The following is a 17,341-nucleotide window of genomic DNA, read 5'->3' on the forward strand; positions in this document are numbered from 1 at the left end:
GCTAGCCTAGTAGTCTCTTAAAATAGAAATGTTACTGCTATATGGAATCATGTCATTCTGTTCCCATGCTCTGCCAAGAAGTCTGTGCTTGTACTCTGTGGCTAGTCTTGTTTGGTTTTAGGTGGATTGATGTAGATGATTACATTTAATAATCAAATTAGCAAATAAAGGCGGCGAATGATACTTAACAAACTTTTAATTTGGCAGAAAAAATTATGTCAATTTTTGTTATACTATTGCAGTTCAGCTCTTGATGTTTTAAGAAGACTGCACAGTTTAACCTAATATGCATTTAATACTTAATTGGAAAAAATAAGTAAGAATCTCATTTGTATTTATTTTTCCCCTTCTTGTTAATCTGCCTACAAGAAATCCTCATTATACATAGTAACCAAATAAAGCAAATTAATTCTGTACATTCTATTTGAGCATGAAAAATATCTTAACCTTTTAATGATTTATTGTGCAAATTTCGGGCAATAAGATTATGATAGCCTGAACTACTTCTTGGTGGTTATGATTAAAAGTCAAACAAAAGAAATATTTTAAAGGTACTGTATGTCAGCAGAATGGGACATGGATTTCCTTGAAATTGAAATGTTTGTGAGAGTGTAAATGCACTATTCCCATGTGGCAGGGTAGAATAATGAAGATAATAGAGCTGAACAAGTATAAGTACAGTAACTCCTCACTTAAAGTCGTCCCAGTTAACATTGTTTCGTTGTTACATTGCTGATCAATTAGGGAACATGCTTGTTTAAAGTTGTGTAATTCTCCCTTCTAACTTCGTTTGGCAGCCACCTGCTTTGTCAACTGTTTGCAGGAAGAGCAGCCCGTTGCAGCTAGCTGGTGGGGGCTTGGAACCAGGGTGGACCAGCAGCCCCCTTATCAGTTCCCCCTATCAGCTCCCTGCTCCCCTGAGTTCCATATGCAGCAGCTGCCCAGGAGGCTAGCAATTACAGCTGTCCCTCCCGCCCCACCACCATGTGCTGCTCCTGCTCTCTGCCTTGGAGTTGCTCCCCGAGACTCCTACTTGCTGTGCAGGGGCGAGGGGAGGAAGCGTGGGGCTAATGTCAGGGCGTCCCCCTGCCCCTGCTCCTGCACCCCGCTTATCCCATCTTTCATAGAGCAGGAGGACACACAACAGGGCTCAGGATGGAGGGAGCTTGCTGGCAGCAGCTGCGATCTCAGCAAGCTGAGCTAATTAACAAGGCAGTATACTTAAAGGGGAAATGCACGTCTCTTTCTCTCACACACACACACGGTGTGTGTCTCTATCTCTGTCTGCGATGCTGTCTCCCTTCCTTCCATTCCTGCTGCCTTGTAGAGTGTGAGAGTTAACCCTTGAGGGCTCAGCCAATTGGTAGTTCATCATTTAGCAGCAAGGCATTCCCTGGGAAATATCCCACCCTCTGACTTCACCACCTCAACCAAGCTTCACAATCATCATCACTGTGTACCAGTATTAAATTGTTTCTTTAAAACTTATACTGTGTGTGTGTGTGTGTGTGTGTGTGTGTGTGTGTGTGTGTGTGTGTATACACATAATATAATATATAGGCTTGTCTGGTGAAAAAAAAATCCCTGGAACCCTAACCCCCTCATTTACATAATTCTTAGGGGGAAATTGGATTAGCTTAACATTGTTTTGCTTAAAGTTACATTTTTCAGGAACATAACTACAACATTAAGTGAGGAGTTACTGTACTGTAGATGTATGATTTTAAAGATTCTGTATATACAGTTTAGCTGCATAAAATGGAATTGAATTGATTACTTTTTTGCTTTGTCCATTTAGTTTTAGGTTTCAAGAATATTTATTTTCTGGCAAATAGACCCTTGAAGGACGACATTACCCTAGTGGAAATCGTACAATTCTGATATAGTTGGTGTAGCAACAGAATAAAGATGATATAGCTACAGGGAGATAATGTTTTAGTAGTAAGTAACTCATAGGCCTATGTGTAGCTTTGTTTGTAACACTCTCAAGTATTTCTGTGGCTCCCATTATTGCAGTATCTGTGCACTAGATGCATTAGTGAGAGGGGTGTACAGGCTATTTAGTGTTCTACGGAGAGTCTCTCATTCCCTTTGCACCCCAACCTAATGGCACCTGTAAAGTAGTGTACTCACCACCTGTAGCGCCCTCTTCTGTCAGGGTGCAATGATACTAGACGTCCTTGTCTTTGGCACCTCCTACAAGCCCATCTATCTCTCACTGGGTCTTCTGTGACTCACACTGCTGGCCAAGTCTCACAAAGTTCAGTCCCCTTCCAGAATAACAGAAAGGTCTGACTTGAAAGTTCACAAAACGTCCCAACACAAAAGAGCCTTTGCTCCTCCCCCACCCTCGGCCTATTCCTTGGCTTGTCCTTTGGGGTCAGTCTTCAGTCTCACCCTAGTTCAATATTTCTTTTCTTGGGCTGGCAAGCCCCTTCCTCAGGGGGACCCTCTAGTCTGAGTTGTGACCTAGGGACCCTGTATTAAGGAGCTAGCTCTGCTTTTTCAGACATGCTACAGGTTCCCTCGGCTTCGTCCTACCTTCAAGCCCCATGTGCTGCTTTCCCACAGCTTGTGTTTAAATAAGTCTCCCTTTGGTTCTCTGGCTTCTCCCTAGATCCTCCAAGCTTCTCCTTTATTTGCTGGTCTAACCACTCTTCAGTACCTCTTAGGCTCCACTAAAGTATTCTTAACTGACCCTACCTCGGGGCCTCCTTCACAGGAGCCTAAGCTACTCCCTGTGTACCCTTTTACCTCAGGGCTTTTGAATATTTAATATTTTTTTTAATAGGTGGTAGGGATAAGCCCTATCACAGCACCTATAGGGTTTTGGCCAGGACACCAGGGTAAAGTGCCACAGTATATTTAATATATGAATATAGCTGGTCAGGTGCTGCCTCTGAAAAACAGTACCTCCAACAGTGCGGTGTCCATTACCAACACCATACTAAGGCACTTGCTTAGTATCAACTCAAATGATAGAGGTCTGCATACTGAATCACCAGTACCATTGCTCATAAAAGTATTACCAGCCAAAATGATCGTTGCTTTTAAATTGAGACTGATTCCTAGATCTTAAAGGCCCTGATTCTCATTTTTACTGAGGCCCCTTTACTCTGACAGTTGCGGTGTAAATGAGAATCAGGCCCTGTAATGAGGCATCTGTCCCACACTGGCAGAAAAGGGGTTAAAAACAGCCCTAGGAAGGCTGCGCAGGAGGCAGTGAATCACAGAAGAGCTTATAGGAGCAGCCAATCAGGGCCAGGCTGGCCCATATAAGAAGGGCTGCAGGACCTGGAGCTTGAGAAGGGAGGAGGACTGGCTGCCTTGGAAAGGGAGGGCAGCAAGCACCCTGAACAGAGCACTGCTGCAGGCAGAGACCGTGAGAGCTAAAGGCAGCTCCTGGCAGGTTGCAGAGATTTGCAGACTGAGGCCTTGATGCAAGGGCATGGAGGGTGCTGGAGCCACTGAAGGAAGTGGCTGGACCGTGGTCTGCAGTTTGCCGCTGAAGGGAGTGGCCAGACAGTAGACTGCATGTCCCCCTGGAAGGGCGGGGAACAGTGTGTGGCACAGCGGGAGGACAGTGTCACTGAAGTGGACGCCCTGGTCTGGGAGTGATGTGGGTCCAGGAACGGAGGTGACGGCAGGTGAGACACCACCAGAAGAGGGTGCAGCGCTAATTCCCTGGACAGTCAGCAGGAGACGCCACAGTGGTGAGTCATGCCCTATCACATGCCCTAAGTCTTCGGGGCAGGGACTGGTGTTTAGTGTTTGTGCAGTTGCGAATGCAGTGGGCCCTGATTGTATAGCTCCTAGGTTTTATACAAGTAATAAAAAAAAAAAATCTAAAACCACAAAATGTCACAAATACTGCCACTCTTTCCGAATTACACAGGCTAAGAGGAAGGAACTTGCCATAATAAGGGTTATTAGCACCCATATTGTGGCTCTTTCTGTAGATAAATTTGAGAAAACATGAGTGGCAAATCATATTTATTTAGGAATAGAGATATTACAAGGAGTCTCCAAGGGAAACTAAAGTATCTCTGCAATTAGAGAGACCAGGTGGGTGAGGTAATATCTTTTATTGGACTAACCTGTGTTGGTGAGAGAGACAAGCTTTTGGGCTTACAGAGAATTCTTTTTCCCACCTACCTTGTCTCTCTAATATCCTCTTAGACCAGCCTGGCTACAACACTGACTACAATCTCTGCAACTGGAAAACTCAGAAAATTACAATTAAGAGACAATGGGCCAAATTCATACTCTTGTAATTCCATCGAAATCATTGGAAGCATTACACGAAGTGTAAATTTAACTCAAATCATCTTAAAGAAAACTCTCTTATAATAAATCTATGTAGTAATATTGCTATCTCGAGGTAAGTAACGTAAAACAATTTAGGCTGTAATGCACCTGTTGTCCATTGTTGTAATGTTTAGATTAAAACTTGACTGTATCAAAGATACTAATGGGAGCAACTTATTTTGATTTACTTTTGTATTTATTAGAAAAAAGATTTGATCTTTGGCCCTGCTTGGTTATTCCTGCTAACAGAAATTTTCAAAACTTTGATATCTGAAATGTGGTCCTTATTTGCATGCACACACACACACAAGGGAATCAGATGGCTTGAGAGTAAGGAGGCTACTGTTGCTCTCTCTTGCTGCTGAGATGAGGATAATAGGATTTCTCCTTTTAGGTACTTGATGAAAACTCTAAGAATCTAATAACCCCTGCTTTCCTTTCATTAAGAATGCAGGATGTGTGTGCTAAGGAGTCGCAATGAGCATGTTATTTCATATCTTGTTGCACAGCTATGTGTGTGTTTGTTGTGGTTCTGTACCTGCAAAAACAGGTCAGATGACCTTTTTTAAAATGAACGGGAAGAGTTTTTTTCTGTTTTTCTTTTTTGTTTTGTTTTTTTTATCAATACATGGCTGCTGCAGTAAAGGAGAAGATAATAATGCAGGAGAGGAAAAAAGATAAGAGTGAAAGACAAATAGGTTTTATGCCTCAGGCTTCAGCTAATCGTTTTTTGAGTGCTTATTTTAGCAATGGTATGACCTCCACCTCACTTATATTGTTCTATATGTTTTAGGCAAATAATGTAACATGGAGATCTGTGTTAGGGAGATCAGTTTGATATCTCTATTTAAGCATTTGTTTGTGAGTCACCAGGATGAGAATGGAAGAAACAGATAAGAAAAGATATTCACACATAAAGATGCAAAAAAGAAAAAGCCACTTCCACTTAATTTTCTACAATCACAATTAATATTTATTACTATCACTTATTGTGCTAATGAGTTGAATGTAGATATAATTACATGAACAATTATATTTGCATGACAGTGATTTTAGTGAGCTATAATATGCATTTCTTAATATTAAATTGTGATTATTTTCCAAAGGAGACCTTAAAGGAAAAGCAGGCTTTTATAAAACGCAAAAATAGATTGATTCTCCACTGTACCCAAATGAGGACTGACAAGGAGCGAATTGTGGCTTTGTGATTCTCAGCTGCATAGTCTCAGCATAAGTTAAGCAGCATATGGGCAATTTTAATTTACATTGCTGAAAAAATGCCCCTCAGGTACTTAAAGCCAGAAGGGAATCAGGTGGCATCGATGCTCTGCTCTGTTCAATGTTGATATCAATTGGCTGCGTGCCTGTTCCCTCTGTGTGCTGCCCCGGGTCTGCACAGATAGCTGACACAGCAGACCCCAAGAGAGCCCCCATTGACCAAAGACTCTCGTAAGGTACGAAGGCACCTGGGCCAGGTTTATTGTCGAAGAGAAAAACAGTCTCCATCTCCCCGGCATAGAAGTCCAAGGTGCTGCTAAGGTGCTGCTAGCTAGTACATATGTGCTCCCTGACAATGGACTCCGCTCAGTCAGTGGCGGAATTTTCCACTGCCCCCTAGGCCAGACAAAGACACCGCCCCAGGGATGCATTCTTATACACAGATACAAATAAGTTACACATCACTCCTGACATATTGAGGGGCAACCCCTCTACGTAGTAAGGTACCACCTCTCACCTTGTACATGTTGGTTCGAACAAAACAACTCTATCCATTATATTACCCTTTTGGCCCTGTCATTTGGATGAGTCAGCTTGTTCCTTGTTATCTGTGTGGAATGTACAAGTATGCAAATGTTCTGATATCTGGTATCCAGTACCTTTTAGATATGTCTCTTTTTGCAGCATCAGCCCTTTCCTTGCCAGCTTCTGTGTGCAGGGCCTGCCTCTGGCTCACAGCTTAACTTTGCTTTATGTTAGCAAAGTCTTGATCATTACTGTAGTTCAGGTCTCAGGCCTCATACTGGGCCTCTGATACCAAGGTTTATATCTCTGGGCCTCCTCTTACTACATCAGGTTTAGTAGAACCTCACTCCACCATGCCTCCTTCCCTTCCCTTCCCTCCCCTCCCCTCCCTTCCTGTGACCTCCCTTCCCCCACCTCCCCTCCCCACCCCCTGTGATACACCCTTTCCCTCCCTTTACTCTGGGTAGCAGAAGCCACCTCAGCTAGATTTGCACTGGTAGGGAATCCACCTACACCTGGAGTATTCTCCAGTGCAAGCCTATGTATGCTTTAAATTCACTTTGTGCACAAGTGCCTCAAGATAAACCAGGCAGACTGGAGAATCTGTCCCATAGGCTTCTTGTTGTACCCCTTTAGTGGGACTTACCCAAGAAAGGGCACTCACATAGTTAGTGTATCCCTGACAAACACTTAAAATATAAGTAATACCTAGTAGACTGTGTCTATTGGGCCCTGGATAGCATTGCCCGGTAGAACATTGAATATTTAATAGTAAATATGGGCTCAATTTGTTTATTGTTCATAAACCTCAGCTGCAAGGAAGACAGACTCAAAGTGTGTATTAGCAGCCTGTTGATCTCTCTTCAGCTTCCAGTCTGCAGCTGCCAACACACCCTGACTCCTTGGAGGAACCATCAAGTCTTCCCCGCCTGCCCTTCCATCCAAAGGCTCACTGGAGTTAACGGGGAGACAGCTTTTGTGGATGGATGGCTTTCTGCCCCCAGGTTACAGGCAAGCTGATGTAAAGCTACTGCCGGGATGTGCATTGGATAAGCATTTACAGTGTCTGAAAAACCGATTCTGCCATTGATTTTTTCCACAGCTTTAGCTACCATCTTGTCACTGGGGGACATAGGCTGCTTTACAGTTACTTCAGGACTCTTTTGTCTGGAAGTTGGGGGCAGATTGTGAAGGGCTTATGGAAAGAAACAAAGTTTGTCTGTTTGCTAACGAAGAGAGAAAGGGATAAACAAGCTCCACCTGTAGAAAGGGGTCTCAGATGACAGAGCTGAAAAGGAACACATGTTCTGTTTGCTCCTACTTTGTTTTTCCTCAATACTTCAGTTTCATTTTACTGCAATGGCTCATGAGCAGAACTGGCTGAATAATGAAAGTCTATTTTTGCAAAAGATAAGGAAATGTGAAAGTATTGTTTGTTTGGAATTGTTCCAAAAATCAATTTTATTAAAAATATTATTTAAAATGTTATCAAAAAATTTCATTTACTAAAAACCCATGATTTAAGAAACTTAAAAAATTGTTAACCAGTTTGATGTTTTCCATAAAAATTTGTGGGTAAAATGAAAAAAGCCACAATTTTTTTAATTGAAAAACTTCAACAACGTTGACAGTATTTTGGAAGAAAATACACCTCTACCTGGATGTAACACTGTCCTCGGGAGCCAAAAAATCTTACCGCATTATAGATGAAACCACATTATATCGAACTTGTTTGATCCACCACAGTGCACAGCCCCGCCCCCCCCCGAGCACTGCTTTACCGCATTATATCCGAATTCGTGTTATATCAGGTCATGTTATATCGGAGTAGAGGTATATTTGTAAAAAGGCCAATGACTAAAAAAATAACATTCAGAAAATGTTGATTATTTCTACTCCTCAGCAATAGAGGGGCTTGTATATAATAAGTATCCAGGTCTGAATAAAAAAAATCTCTCATTGGTAAAGCTATACTATACTATACTAAAATGGTCAAAAGAGAAAAAATAGCCACAAATAAGGCCATGGGTAATCTCAGGGCTACTGTATGTAGCATGTTGCTATTCTTAATACTATCTCCTTTTCCTTTTGCAGTTTATATCAATTGAGACTGACACTCAAAACACACAATAACAAATTGTATTGTCTGTGAGGGTTGCCAGACAGAGAGAAACAATAATACACCTACAAAACACATAGACATATTGGTAATTTGTCTTCACCAAGCAAAATGGTAATAATTAAGTAAAAGATTATAGGTGAAATCTGGACCTTATTTAAGTCAATGAGAATTTTGTCACTAAACTCTATGGAGCAAAGATTAGGGTCGCCACCTTTCTACTCACACAAAACTGAACACTCTTGCCCCGCCCCCCTCCCTGGCCCTCCTCTGAGGCCCTGCCCCCTTCTCTGGCCCTTCGCTGAGGTCCCGCCCCTACTCACTCCATCCCCCCTCCCTCTGTCGCTCACTCTCCCCATCCTCGCTCACTCACTCATTTTCACTGGGCTGGCTCAGGGAGTTGGGGTGCGGGAGGGGGTGAGGGCTCCAGCTGGGGGGATGAGATCTGGTGTGGGGCCAGGAATGAGGAGTTTGGGGTGCAGGAAGGGGCTGTGGGCTGGGTATGGTGGAGCTGAGGGGTTCAGAGTATGGGAGGGGGCTCCGAGCTGAGGCAGGGGTTCGGGGTTTGGGAGAGGGTATGGACTCTTGGCTGGGGATGCGGGTTCTGGAGTGGGGCCAGAAATGAAGGGTTCAGGGTGCGGGAGGGGGCTTCAGGTTGCGGATGGGTTTGGATGTGTGGAGGGCGAGGGATTTGGGGTGGGGCTAGAGATGACGAATTTGGGATGCAGGAAGGTGCTCTAGGCAGGGACCGAGGGGTTTGGAGGGCACACAGCTCATGCCTCCCTTGACACATTCCCATGCCTCCCTTGGGAGGCCTGCCCCATAGTTTGAGAGCTGCAGACAAGCTGTGTGCTGAAGGCTGCTGGGCCGCGTGGCTGGGTCTGGGTTCCTGGCTGCCCAGCACAGTAGGGTGTGGGCTGCCCAGCCTACTGTGGTGGGGGTCTGGGATCTGGGCTGCTGGCTGGCCCCACACAGCAGGGGTCTGAGGCTGCCACCCAGCCATCTACAGCAGGGGTCTGGGATCGGGACTGCCACTCGGCCCCGCAATGTCTGAAGTCAGGTCTGTCACCCAGCCTCACACAGCGGGTGTTTGGGGCCCAGGGCTGTCGGCCATCCCTGCATGGTAGGGTCCAAGGTCTGGGGCTCCCAGCCCCACAATGTCGGGATCTGGGCTGCCGTCTGGCTGCCCTGCTTCACAGTTCGGTCCAGGTCAGGGGTCCGGGGTGCCACCTGGCCCCCTGCCCAAGGCTCTACTCCTGGCCCCGCTCTGTGGAGGGATTTCTGTGTGGGAGGCACTGAACATAGGGGTCTATGGGAGGGCTCGGAGGGTGGGGAGCACACTGTGGTTCTCAATCTGCGGCCCAGGCGCCACAATGATAAATAGGTTGAGAACCACTGGTCTAGAGCAGGGGCAGGCAACCTATGGCACGTGTGCTGAAGGCGGCACATGAGCTGATTTTCAGTGGCACTCACACTGCCCAGGTCCTGGCCACCGGCCCGGGGGCTCTGCATTTTTATTTAATTTTAAATGAAGTTTCTTAATCATTTTAAAAACCTTATTTACTTTACATACAACAATAGTTTAGTTATATATTAGAGACTTATAGAAAGGGACCTTCTAAAAACGTTAAAATGTATCACTGGCACGCGAAACCTTAAATGAGAGTGAATAAATGAAGGCTCGGCACACGACTTCTGAAACGTTGCCCAACCCTTGGTCTAGAGGTACAAAACATAGGTCCAGCTAAGTGCAACAGAAAAATCTTTCACTTGACTATTGAGAGGGGCAAAGAATCCTCCTTGTACAATGCCTCACAGGAAGGTTCTCCCATTTAATAACAGGGTAACTTGTATGGAAATATTCCAAGTCACACTTCCCTGGACTTCTGCTGTCCTCGCTCTTTTGGAGTATGAATTGTGCTTTTCTACTTGTGGTTGCCAGATACTGTATTCTGAGACCAGCTCATCTCTACTTCCTGACAGCTGTTCTGAATTTTTTCTTCAGTTTCCATTTATGCCATTTTGCTTTATTAACTGAGTTTGGCTAAAAATAGCAACTCAAATTGACATTATAGTGATATATGAGTTTTAAAAGTAATCCGTTCGGTTTTCTTTTTTACCTGCAAGTTACACACTGAGGCTTTTAGCATATTTTCATACAACATTTTCCATACCCTTGGTTACCAGGCTAACAAACCTGTTGTGTTGATTTAGACATGTATATAGTTACTTGAGTGAGGTGATTATCATTTGATTATATCTAGTATGAGAAGGTTATTGCAATACTATATTTAGATCCAAATTGCTTAGGATCAAATCCTTACATACAAGTGTAGGTGTTTCCTAATGCTAAGTGTAATTCAGTAGAAGAAAACTTGAGGGAGACTGCCAAACTCGCATCATGTCCCATATACTGGAACAAATATTTAACCAGCAAGTCAAGGGCAATATTTTGTCGTAAAAGGAAACTCTAGTGCTTTCCTTGTAAAGTAGTGAGTCTTCTAAATTAGGACATGTGGTAGAACCAGTCAAGAACAGCTAAGCCACTGGACTCTTCTTTCTTTCTTCCAAATTATCTTTAGGATTCTCAGGTTTATAGAAAGGAGATAAGTGTATTTTAAATAGCCCAAATGCTGCCAAAGTCTTTTAGAACAGCTTGCTCCACCCCACCCCTTGTTTAATCTGGGAGTTTTGGTTTCCCAGTGCTGCAGCTCTGAAAGAGGAAACTCAGTGACTCAGTAGATAAGTCATGAGACTTTGAGAACATGGTTTGAGTCTCATGCCTGACAAACCATCATCATCCCTGTTAAATATTAAGGGGTTTTTTTTAACTAAACAGTTGACTTCCTGGCTGACTAGGATTCCCAGTTCTTGGTCTTAGTGGGGCTTGTTACCTTTCTGACAGAATCAATACCTTCATAGTTGTATGAGATCCAGATGTTTTGGTTCTTTTTATAGATTGAATGGACTTGGCTGTGATTTCATGGTTTTAACTGCTTGCCTTATGGGTTGAAAGGGAGGAGGGGATATAAGCTTAAAATGTGTTTTAGCTTTGTTTGGTAAGAATACATATTTAAAAATAAATGAGGGAAAATACAGGCAGTGATCAGTCTATTTGCATATGCAAGCAATAAACTCTATGCTGATGCATTTCAAAGTTTCAATGTAAGCAATAGACGTAATAAGCCAGAAAGAAGTTACCTCTTTTGTGGCACATTCATCCCACATTAAATCTAGTTTATGTACAGGATCAAGTCACAGGAATGTAAAGGATAAATGTCATTAGTGTGAAGAGAGTTAGGCAGGCAGCTCCCATTAACAGGAGCCAGTGTGTTTCATTTAATTCTCTGTGCTGTGTATCATGGTGAGAATTATACCATTAAGTATGTTGCATTATTGCAAGTTGCAGCAAATACATTGGCCCCTGACAAAAGTGATTATCTCAGTAGCCTGAGTTTTTAATGAACTTGCATATGAGTACAGGGAGAGGTGGAGGGAACAGTTGAGCCCACAGTTATTCTGTAATCCTACAGTTATATTCCAGTGTTTACTTATGAGAACAAAATGCAGTCTCAGCCTGTTTTGATAAACAGCAGTTACCTCTGCACCATCTAAAGGAAATAAAGGATAGTCTTACATGAAACATATTTCTTCCCTCATACATAGGAACCTTAGTATCTTATTACAGATGCTCAAGTTGGTGTGGTGAAATCAGCCCAGACCACCTCTTGTGGAGCCTATGTTACTATTGTTTTCTAAATCCACTTTGCATATACATGCAATTAGTCATTACATTCTAATGGACAAAATGCTTTAAAAAGATAGCGTTCTCAAGGATAAAGAGCAGTTCTAACCTTTGTGGCCTCTTTCTTCCTCCCCACCCCCACCCCGATCTGGTTTTGCAAAGACATTCTGTTTTCATGCCCCTCCAGCATGTGCTAACAATTAAACAGTTACAATATAAAAGAGGAGGAAAAGGGCAGTGTTGTATACTGTGGGTGGTTCATTTTGTCAGTTTAATATTGAAAACATATGTGAACATTTATATAAATAGAAAGCAATTGAAGAATGGCATAGCAGCAACTTAAAAAATAATTCTGCAATGGTTAAGTGGTCTTTTCTGCACACCAGTGTTGCTGATATCTTGACATTTGCTTGGTGTGGCTAATTTTGCCTTTCAGATAATCTTTTTCCCCATATTCATTCTTCCATTCACACCAACATTTCTCTCTACCAGCCACAAATAGTCTGTCTCAATTCATTTACATGTTATCGATCACTCTTACTGCACTAGAAACCCCTTGTAACATGAGCAGCACCCTACCAAATTCACAGCCATAAAAAACACATCACAGACCATGAAATCTGGTCTGCCCCGTGAAATCTGTTCTTGTGCGCTTTTACCCCATATTATACAGATTTCACAGGGGAGACCAGCATTTCTCAAATTGGGGGTCCTGACCCAAAAGTGAGTTGTGAGGGAGGGTCACAGGGTTATTTTAGGGAAGTTGTGGTATTGCCATCCTTACTTCTGTACTGCCTTCAGAGCTGGGTAGCCAGAGAGCAGTGGCTGTTAGCCAGGTGCCCAGTTCTGAAGGCAGCGCTCCACCAGCAGCAGTGCAGAAGTAAGGGTGGCAATACCATACCATGCAACCCTTTACTTCTGCGCTGCTGCCTTCAGAGCTGGGCAGCCAGAGTGTGGCGGCTGCTGATCGAGGGCCCAGCTCTGAAGGCAGCAGCATAGAAGTGAGGGTGGCAATACTATACCATGCCATCCTTACTCCTCTGCTGATGCTGATGGTGGCTCTGCCTTCAGAGCTGAGTCCTGGCCAACAGCCATTGCTTTCCAGCTGCCCAGTTCTGAAGGCCGTTCTGCTGCCAGCGGCAGCGCAGAACTACGAATAGCTGTACTGCAACCCCCACAACTCCTTTTTGAGTCAGGACCCCTACAATTGTAACACCATGAAATTTCAGGTTTAAATAGCTGAAATCATGAAATTTATTATTTTAAAAATCCATAACTGTGAATTGACCAAAATGGACTGTACATTTGGTAGAGCTCTAAATATGAGTACTGTTTTGAGCAGAGTTATTGTTTTGAAGACATAGCCAGTGCTTTACAGGCATCCAGTGGAGCTGCTCAAGAGCCGGTGTTTGAAATGCTTCTATTACAGGCCAAATTTGGTACAATGGTCAGCATTAAAAAATTAGCATTTGCCAGATTGGTAGTATGAATGATACCCAGATTTTCCCCTCCTACACATAATACGGGAGAGAAAGGTGGTTACTGTAGCAAATATTGTCTTTTAACTGGCAACTCTTGTATGACAGATATTGCAGCCACCTGTGTTAGCTTTGGGGACCATATTGTATTTTACATAGAAAGCATGAAAGCCTGAGATGGGCCGCACGGTTTGAGCTGGTAGAATAGCCCTTTGTACCAGTACAAATGTGTTTGTGTTTTCCTGGCTCACTTAGCACAGGAAACCACCCTCTATTTCCGTTCCAATCTTGGATCACTGGGGGTGAGTGGGGCTTCCAGTGGGATCTGGGATCACTAAGAGGTAATTAATGCAAAATCCCAAGCCTGGCTATGTAGATTTTCCAGCTTTTGAAGCTTCTCCTGCTGGGGAAGAATGGAAGGGACTGATTTTAACTTTTTTCAGGGTGCTGGGGGACAAAGAAAAACTTCTGGTATAAAAGGCTGAGTTTAAACAGACTCAGGGCCTTCCTTTTGGTTCAGCAAATAGGACCTTTGGTTGTAGGGTAGCTCCAATCTCTGCAGAAGGATTGAAAAGACTTTGACCTTACAGACTTCCCATGTAGAAGCTGGGAGAGTCCCGGTATGATTAGTGAGCATTTAAATCCTTTTATCATTTTATATGTTTTTTTCTGTGATGCTTTTGCCTTAAGAATAAATGTATTTTGCTTTCTAAGAGCTGTGTGGTCACTGGTAAAAACCCTGTCGTTGTTCTGGCAGTGAAAGTAAAGAGCAAGGGGCTGGATACATGTGAGAGCTGCTGAGGATATCACTGTGTATGACAGGGGGATGTGCTGCCTTAAAACCCTGGTCAGAAGGGAGTGGGACTAGCGACAGCTGATAGCTTGAGGCCTGAGACCTGATTGGGCACTCCTGGAGCAGACTGCAGAAGGGGAATACAGGTGCAGTTACCCAGGAACTGTGACACCTTGTACATCTGTGTTCAGGCACCGGGGGACTGAAATGTTTTAAAACTGTTCTGAACACTCTCTCATACTATCACTGACAGCTAACATAGCCTGAAATCTAAAGCTTAGCATCTTACACATTCTATCATCTATAGCCATGGTTTTCAGCCTTTTCAATACGGTTAGCACATTACAACAGAATGCACTTTCTGGTCCTTCTTCTCAACTCGCCGTAAGGAAAGGGAGGGTTGTCATGACCCCAGGGTGAGAACCCATGACCTGTGCAATTGCACTGGCGATAGGGTGAGAGGACACTTCCATTCTAATTCTCTGTTCCCAGTTAGTTGTAACTTTTTTCCCTTTCTAGGTTGAAACCTTTCAGGCTTTTCAACTCAACCGAGAAGTTAATTATTTTCAAAAATATCTTAATTTGTTTAGCCATTTTGTTGTCCAACAGTTGGAGAGGGACTTAGTCTTTATTTAAGTTGCTTTTCAGACACTTCTTTGTGTTCAAATATCTCAAACACTTTTCTTTTAAAACTTTTAGCATGCCTATTCCTGAATTAGGAACTCTTATTTTTGCCACATCTGAAATACTTCGATCTTGAAAGAACCAAGTTACAGCAATTAAAAATAGCACATTGAGCTTTCATCTGAAGAAGTGGGTATTCACCCATGAAAGCTCATGCTCCAAAACGTCTGTTAGTCTATAAGGTGCCACAGGATTCTCTGCTGCTTTTACACATTGAGTATGCGCAGCACATTCTATTGCTGAACTTCAGAAAACCTGTGGCAGCAGGGTGACAGGTTTTGAGCGTTCATTGGTGGTAATATTTGTGTGAGATCATTTTCATAGTTACCAGCGAGTCAATTTAGCATGGGTCTATTATTCATGGGACACACTGCTTAATAACACTTTTTTTTTCTTGTAACACTTATGCAGTCATGAATTTCCCAGATGTGTGTAAAGCAAAACCTCTAACTTGTGAGAATGGAGTGTGTTCTGTTAGGTGCCTTCAAGACAATTCAGGTATAACTAGTTCTAAATCGCCTCAAAAGGGTGGGGATGTTAAGAGGACTAATCAGTAGTGCAATGGTTCGTGCCACCAGACTGGCTATTTTATAAAAGCCTTCTGTCTTACGTTGCTTCAGGAAGGAGAGCCTTATCAGCAATTCATATATGAGAGATGAGGCTTTTTGTTTTATATAGTTCATATACATCTCTTGTCTGCATTCTCTTTAATTTTTCGGTATTGCATGCTCTGTTAGTAACATATAGCAAATGGCAAATTTTGGAGTCTTACAAAAATAGTCTGCAAATAAACATTAAAATGTTTGTTTCTTATGTGTTTAGGGTAACATCTCCAACTTTGACATCGTCATGGAGTCTGATTCGGGTACCTTCATGCCGATGGGCCTGGCTTTTACAGGCAGTGACAAAGCTCGTGCCATCCTGAAGGAGATTATGCAGCTGCTGCAGCCTATCAATGTTACAAACATTTACGAAAATGGTAGTGAAACAGACACTGAATATTGGGTGAGAGATGGAGTACCAGGTGAGAATGCTAGATGAAGTCATAGACAAATCCGCTTAGTTGGCTTGGTTGTTTCTGTATGCTGTTACTTCTTAAATTCCGGTTGTTGCTCTATTTAATGTTTGACAAAATTTTAAAAAAATCTTTTCCTTGGGTAATATTTATTAGAAAGGAAATATGTAAATATTTAAAGACTAACAACAGAATTAGGACAGAATGTGTGTTTGAGCATCAGTTTAATAAAGATTTTTAGATTATGCATGGGACAACAGACCTAAAATCATCTTTTAAGCTTTACGATTTATATTAATCTTTCCTATACCAGTGGTATAAAAATAGTAGAGCATTCTTTCAGCTTTGTTCTAACACAGGATCCCAAAACAAAAATATCCCTTTGAAATTTAGCCCACTTCTCACTTGTTCTTATTTAATTTAATTTTAAAAAATTAATTGTTTTCAATACATTTATTCTGTGGGGATTCAGCACTCAAAGACGAAAAGGTGATGATATACTAAAATCTAGTGAAGGACAAAGCCCTGTATATGTATTTGAAAAATAGTTTCTACATTTATTCTCAGTGACACTTCTGAGCCTCATACAAGTAGCAATCTTCTTGCAAAAGTACTGTGACTTGAAACTGGAGCAGGACAAAAAATTTTGGACAAATAGTTTATTTGCCGAAAAATGCATTTTCGAGTTGACAAAAACTATTTGCAAATTTAACATGATAGCTTCAGCTGGGGAAAAGTTTTTCAGGGCCAGCAAACTGTTTATGTCTCCTTATAACCTTTAGCTGTGTGTGTGTGCCATTCTGTCCCTTTATAACTTTAGCCAGTGGTTAAGGCATTTACCCAGATATGGGAGACCCAGGTTTGAGTCTGTACTCTGGACAAGAGACTTGAACTCAGATCTCTCCTCTCCCAGGTGAGCATCTTAACAACCAGGTTATAGGCTTGAAGTATCTGAGACTAATTGAGCTTTTACCATATTTTCAACACTTGAATAATAGCAGAAGATATTTTGGTTTTTGGTATTTAAAAACAAAACAAAAACTTTCTTTTTATGCTGGTTTATGTCTAAAGTACCTTGTTATCTATTTGTGATACTGGAATGATGCAGACACGTCAGATACTTTTGGAATCTTTCTGGCTTCTCTCTTCTCCTAACCTTGTGGACGGTTGTAGGTACTGAAGTGGGCTGTGGAGCATATGCCTCTTACTTTGGGGAAAATGTTGTTTGCTTAGGGCTCAGATCTTAGGGTACGTCTACACTGCACGATTATTTCGAAGTAGTTTAAACCGATGTTACCAAACCGATGTTATAAAATCGGTTTTGCGCGTCCACAGTGCGATCAAAAAATCGATTACTTATGTCCATGGTCCAAGGCTACCATCGATTTCAGGAGCGGTGCACTGTGGGTAGCTGTTCCTCAGCTATCCCATAGTTCCCACTTCCGTGTTGAGAGCA

The 17,341-nt window shown here is 42.6% G+C and overlaps 1 protein-coding gene across 2 annotated transcripts in view; it reads left to right on the forward strand.

Moving 5' to 3' along the window:
• CPQ (carboxypeptidase Q) overlaps positions 1-17,341 on the forward strand; it is a 270,044-nt gene that overhangs the window by 202,317 nt on the left and 50,386 nt on the right. For both annotated transcript variants that reach the window (XM_075063116.1, XM_075063117.1), the window contains exon 7: positions 15,693-15,894. In XM_075063116.1, coding sequence (XP_074919217.1) covers positions 15,693-15,894 — 202 coding nt within the window. The remainder of the gene's footprint in view (positions 1-15,692; positions 15,895-17,341) is intronic.

This window comes from Chelonoidis abingdonii, chromosome 2 (assembly GCF_003597395.2).
Source record: "Chelonoidis abingdonii isolate Lonesome George chromosome 2, CheloAbing_2.0, whole genome shotgun sequence".
In the NCBI taxonomy this organism is placed as follows: Eukaryota; Metazoa; Chordata; order Testudines; family Testudinidae; genus Chelonoidis; species Chelonoidis abingdonii.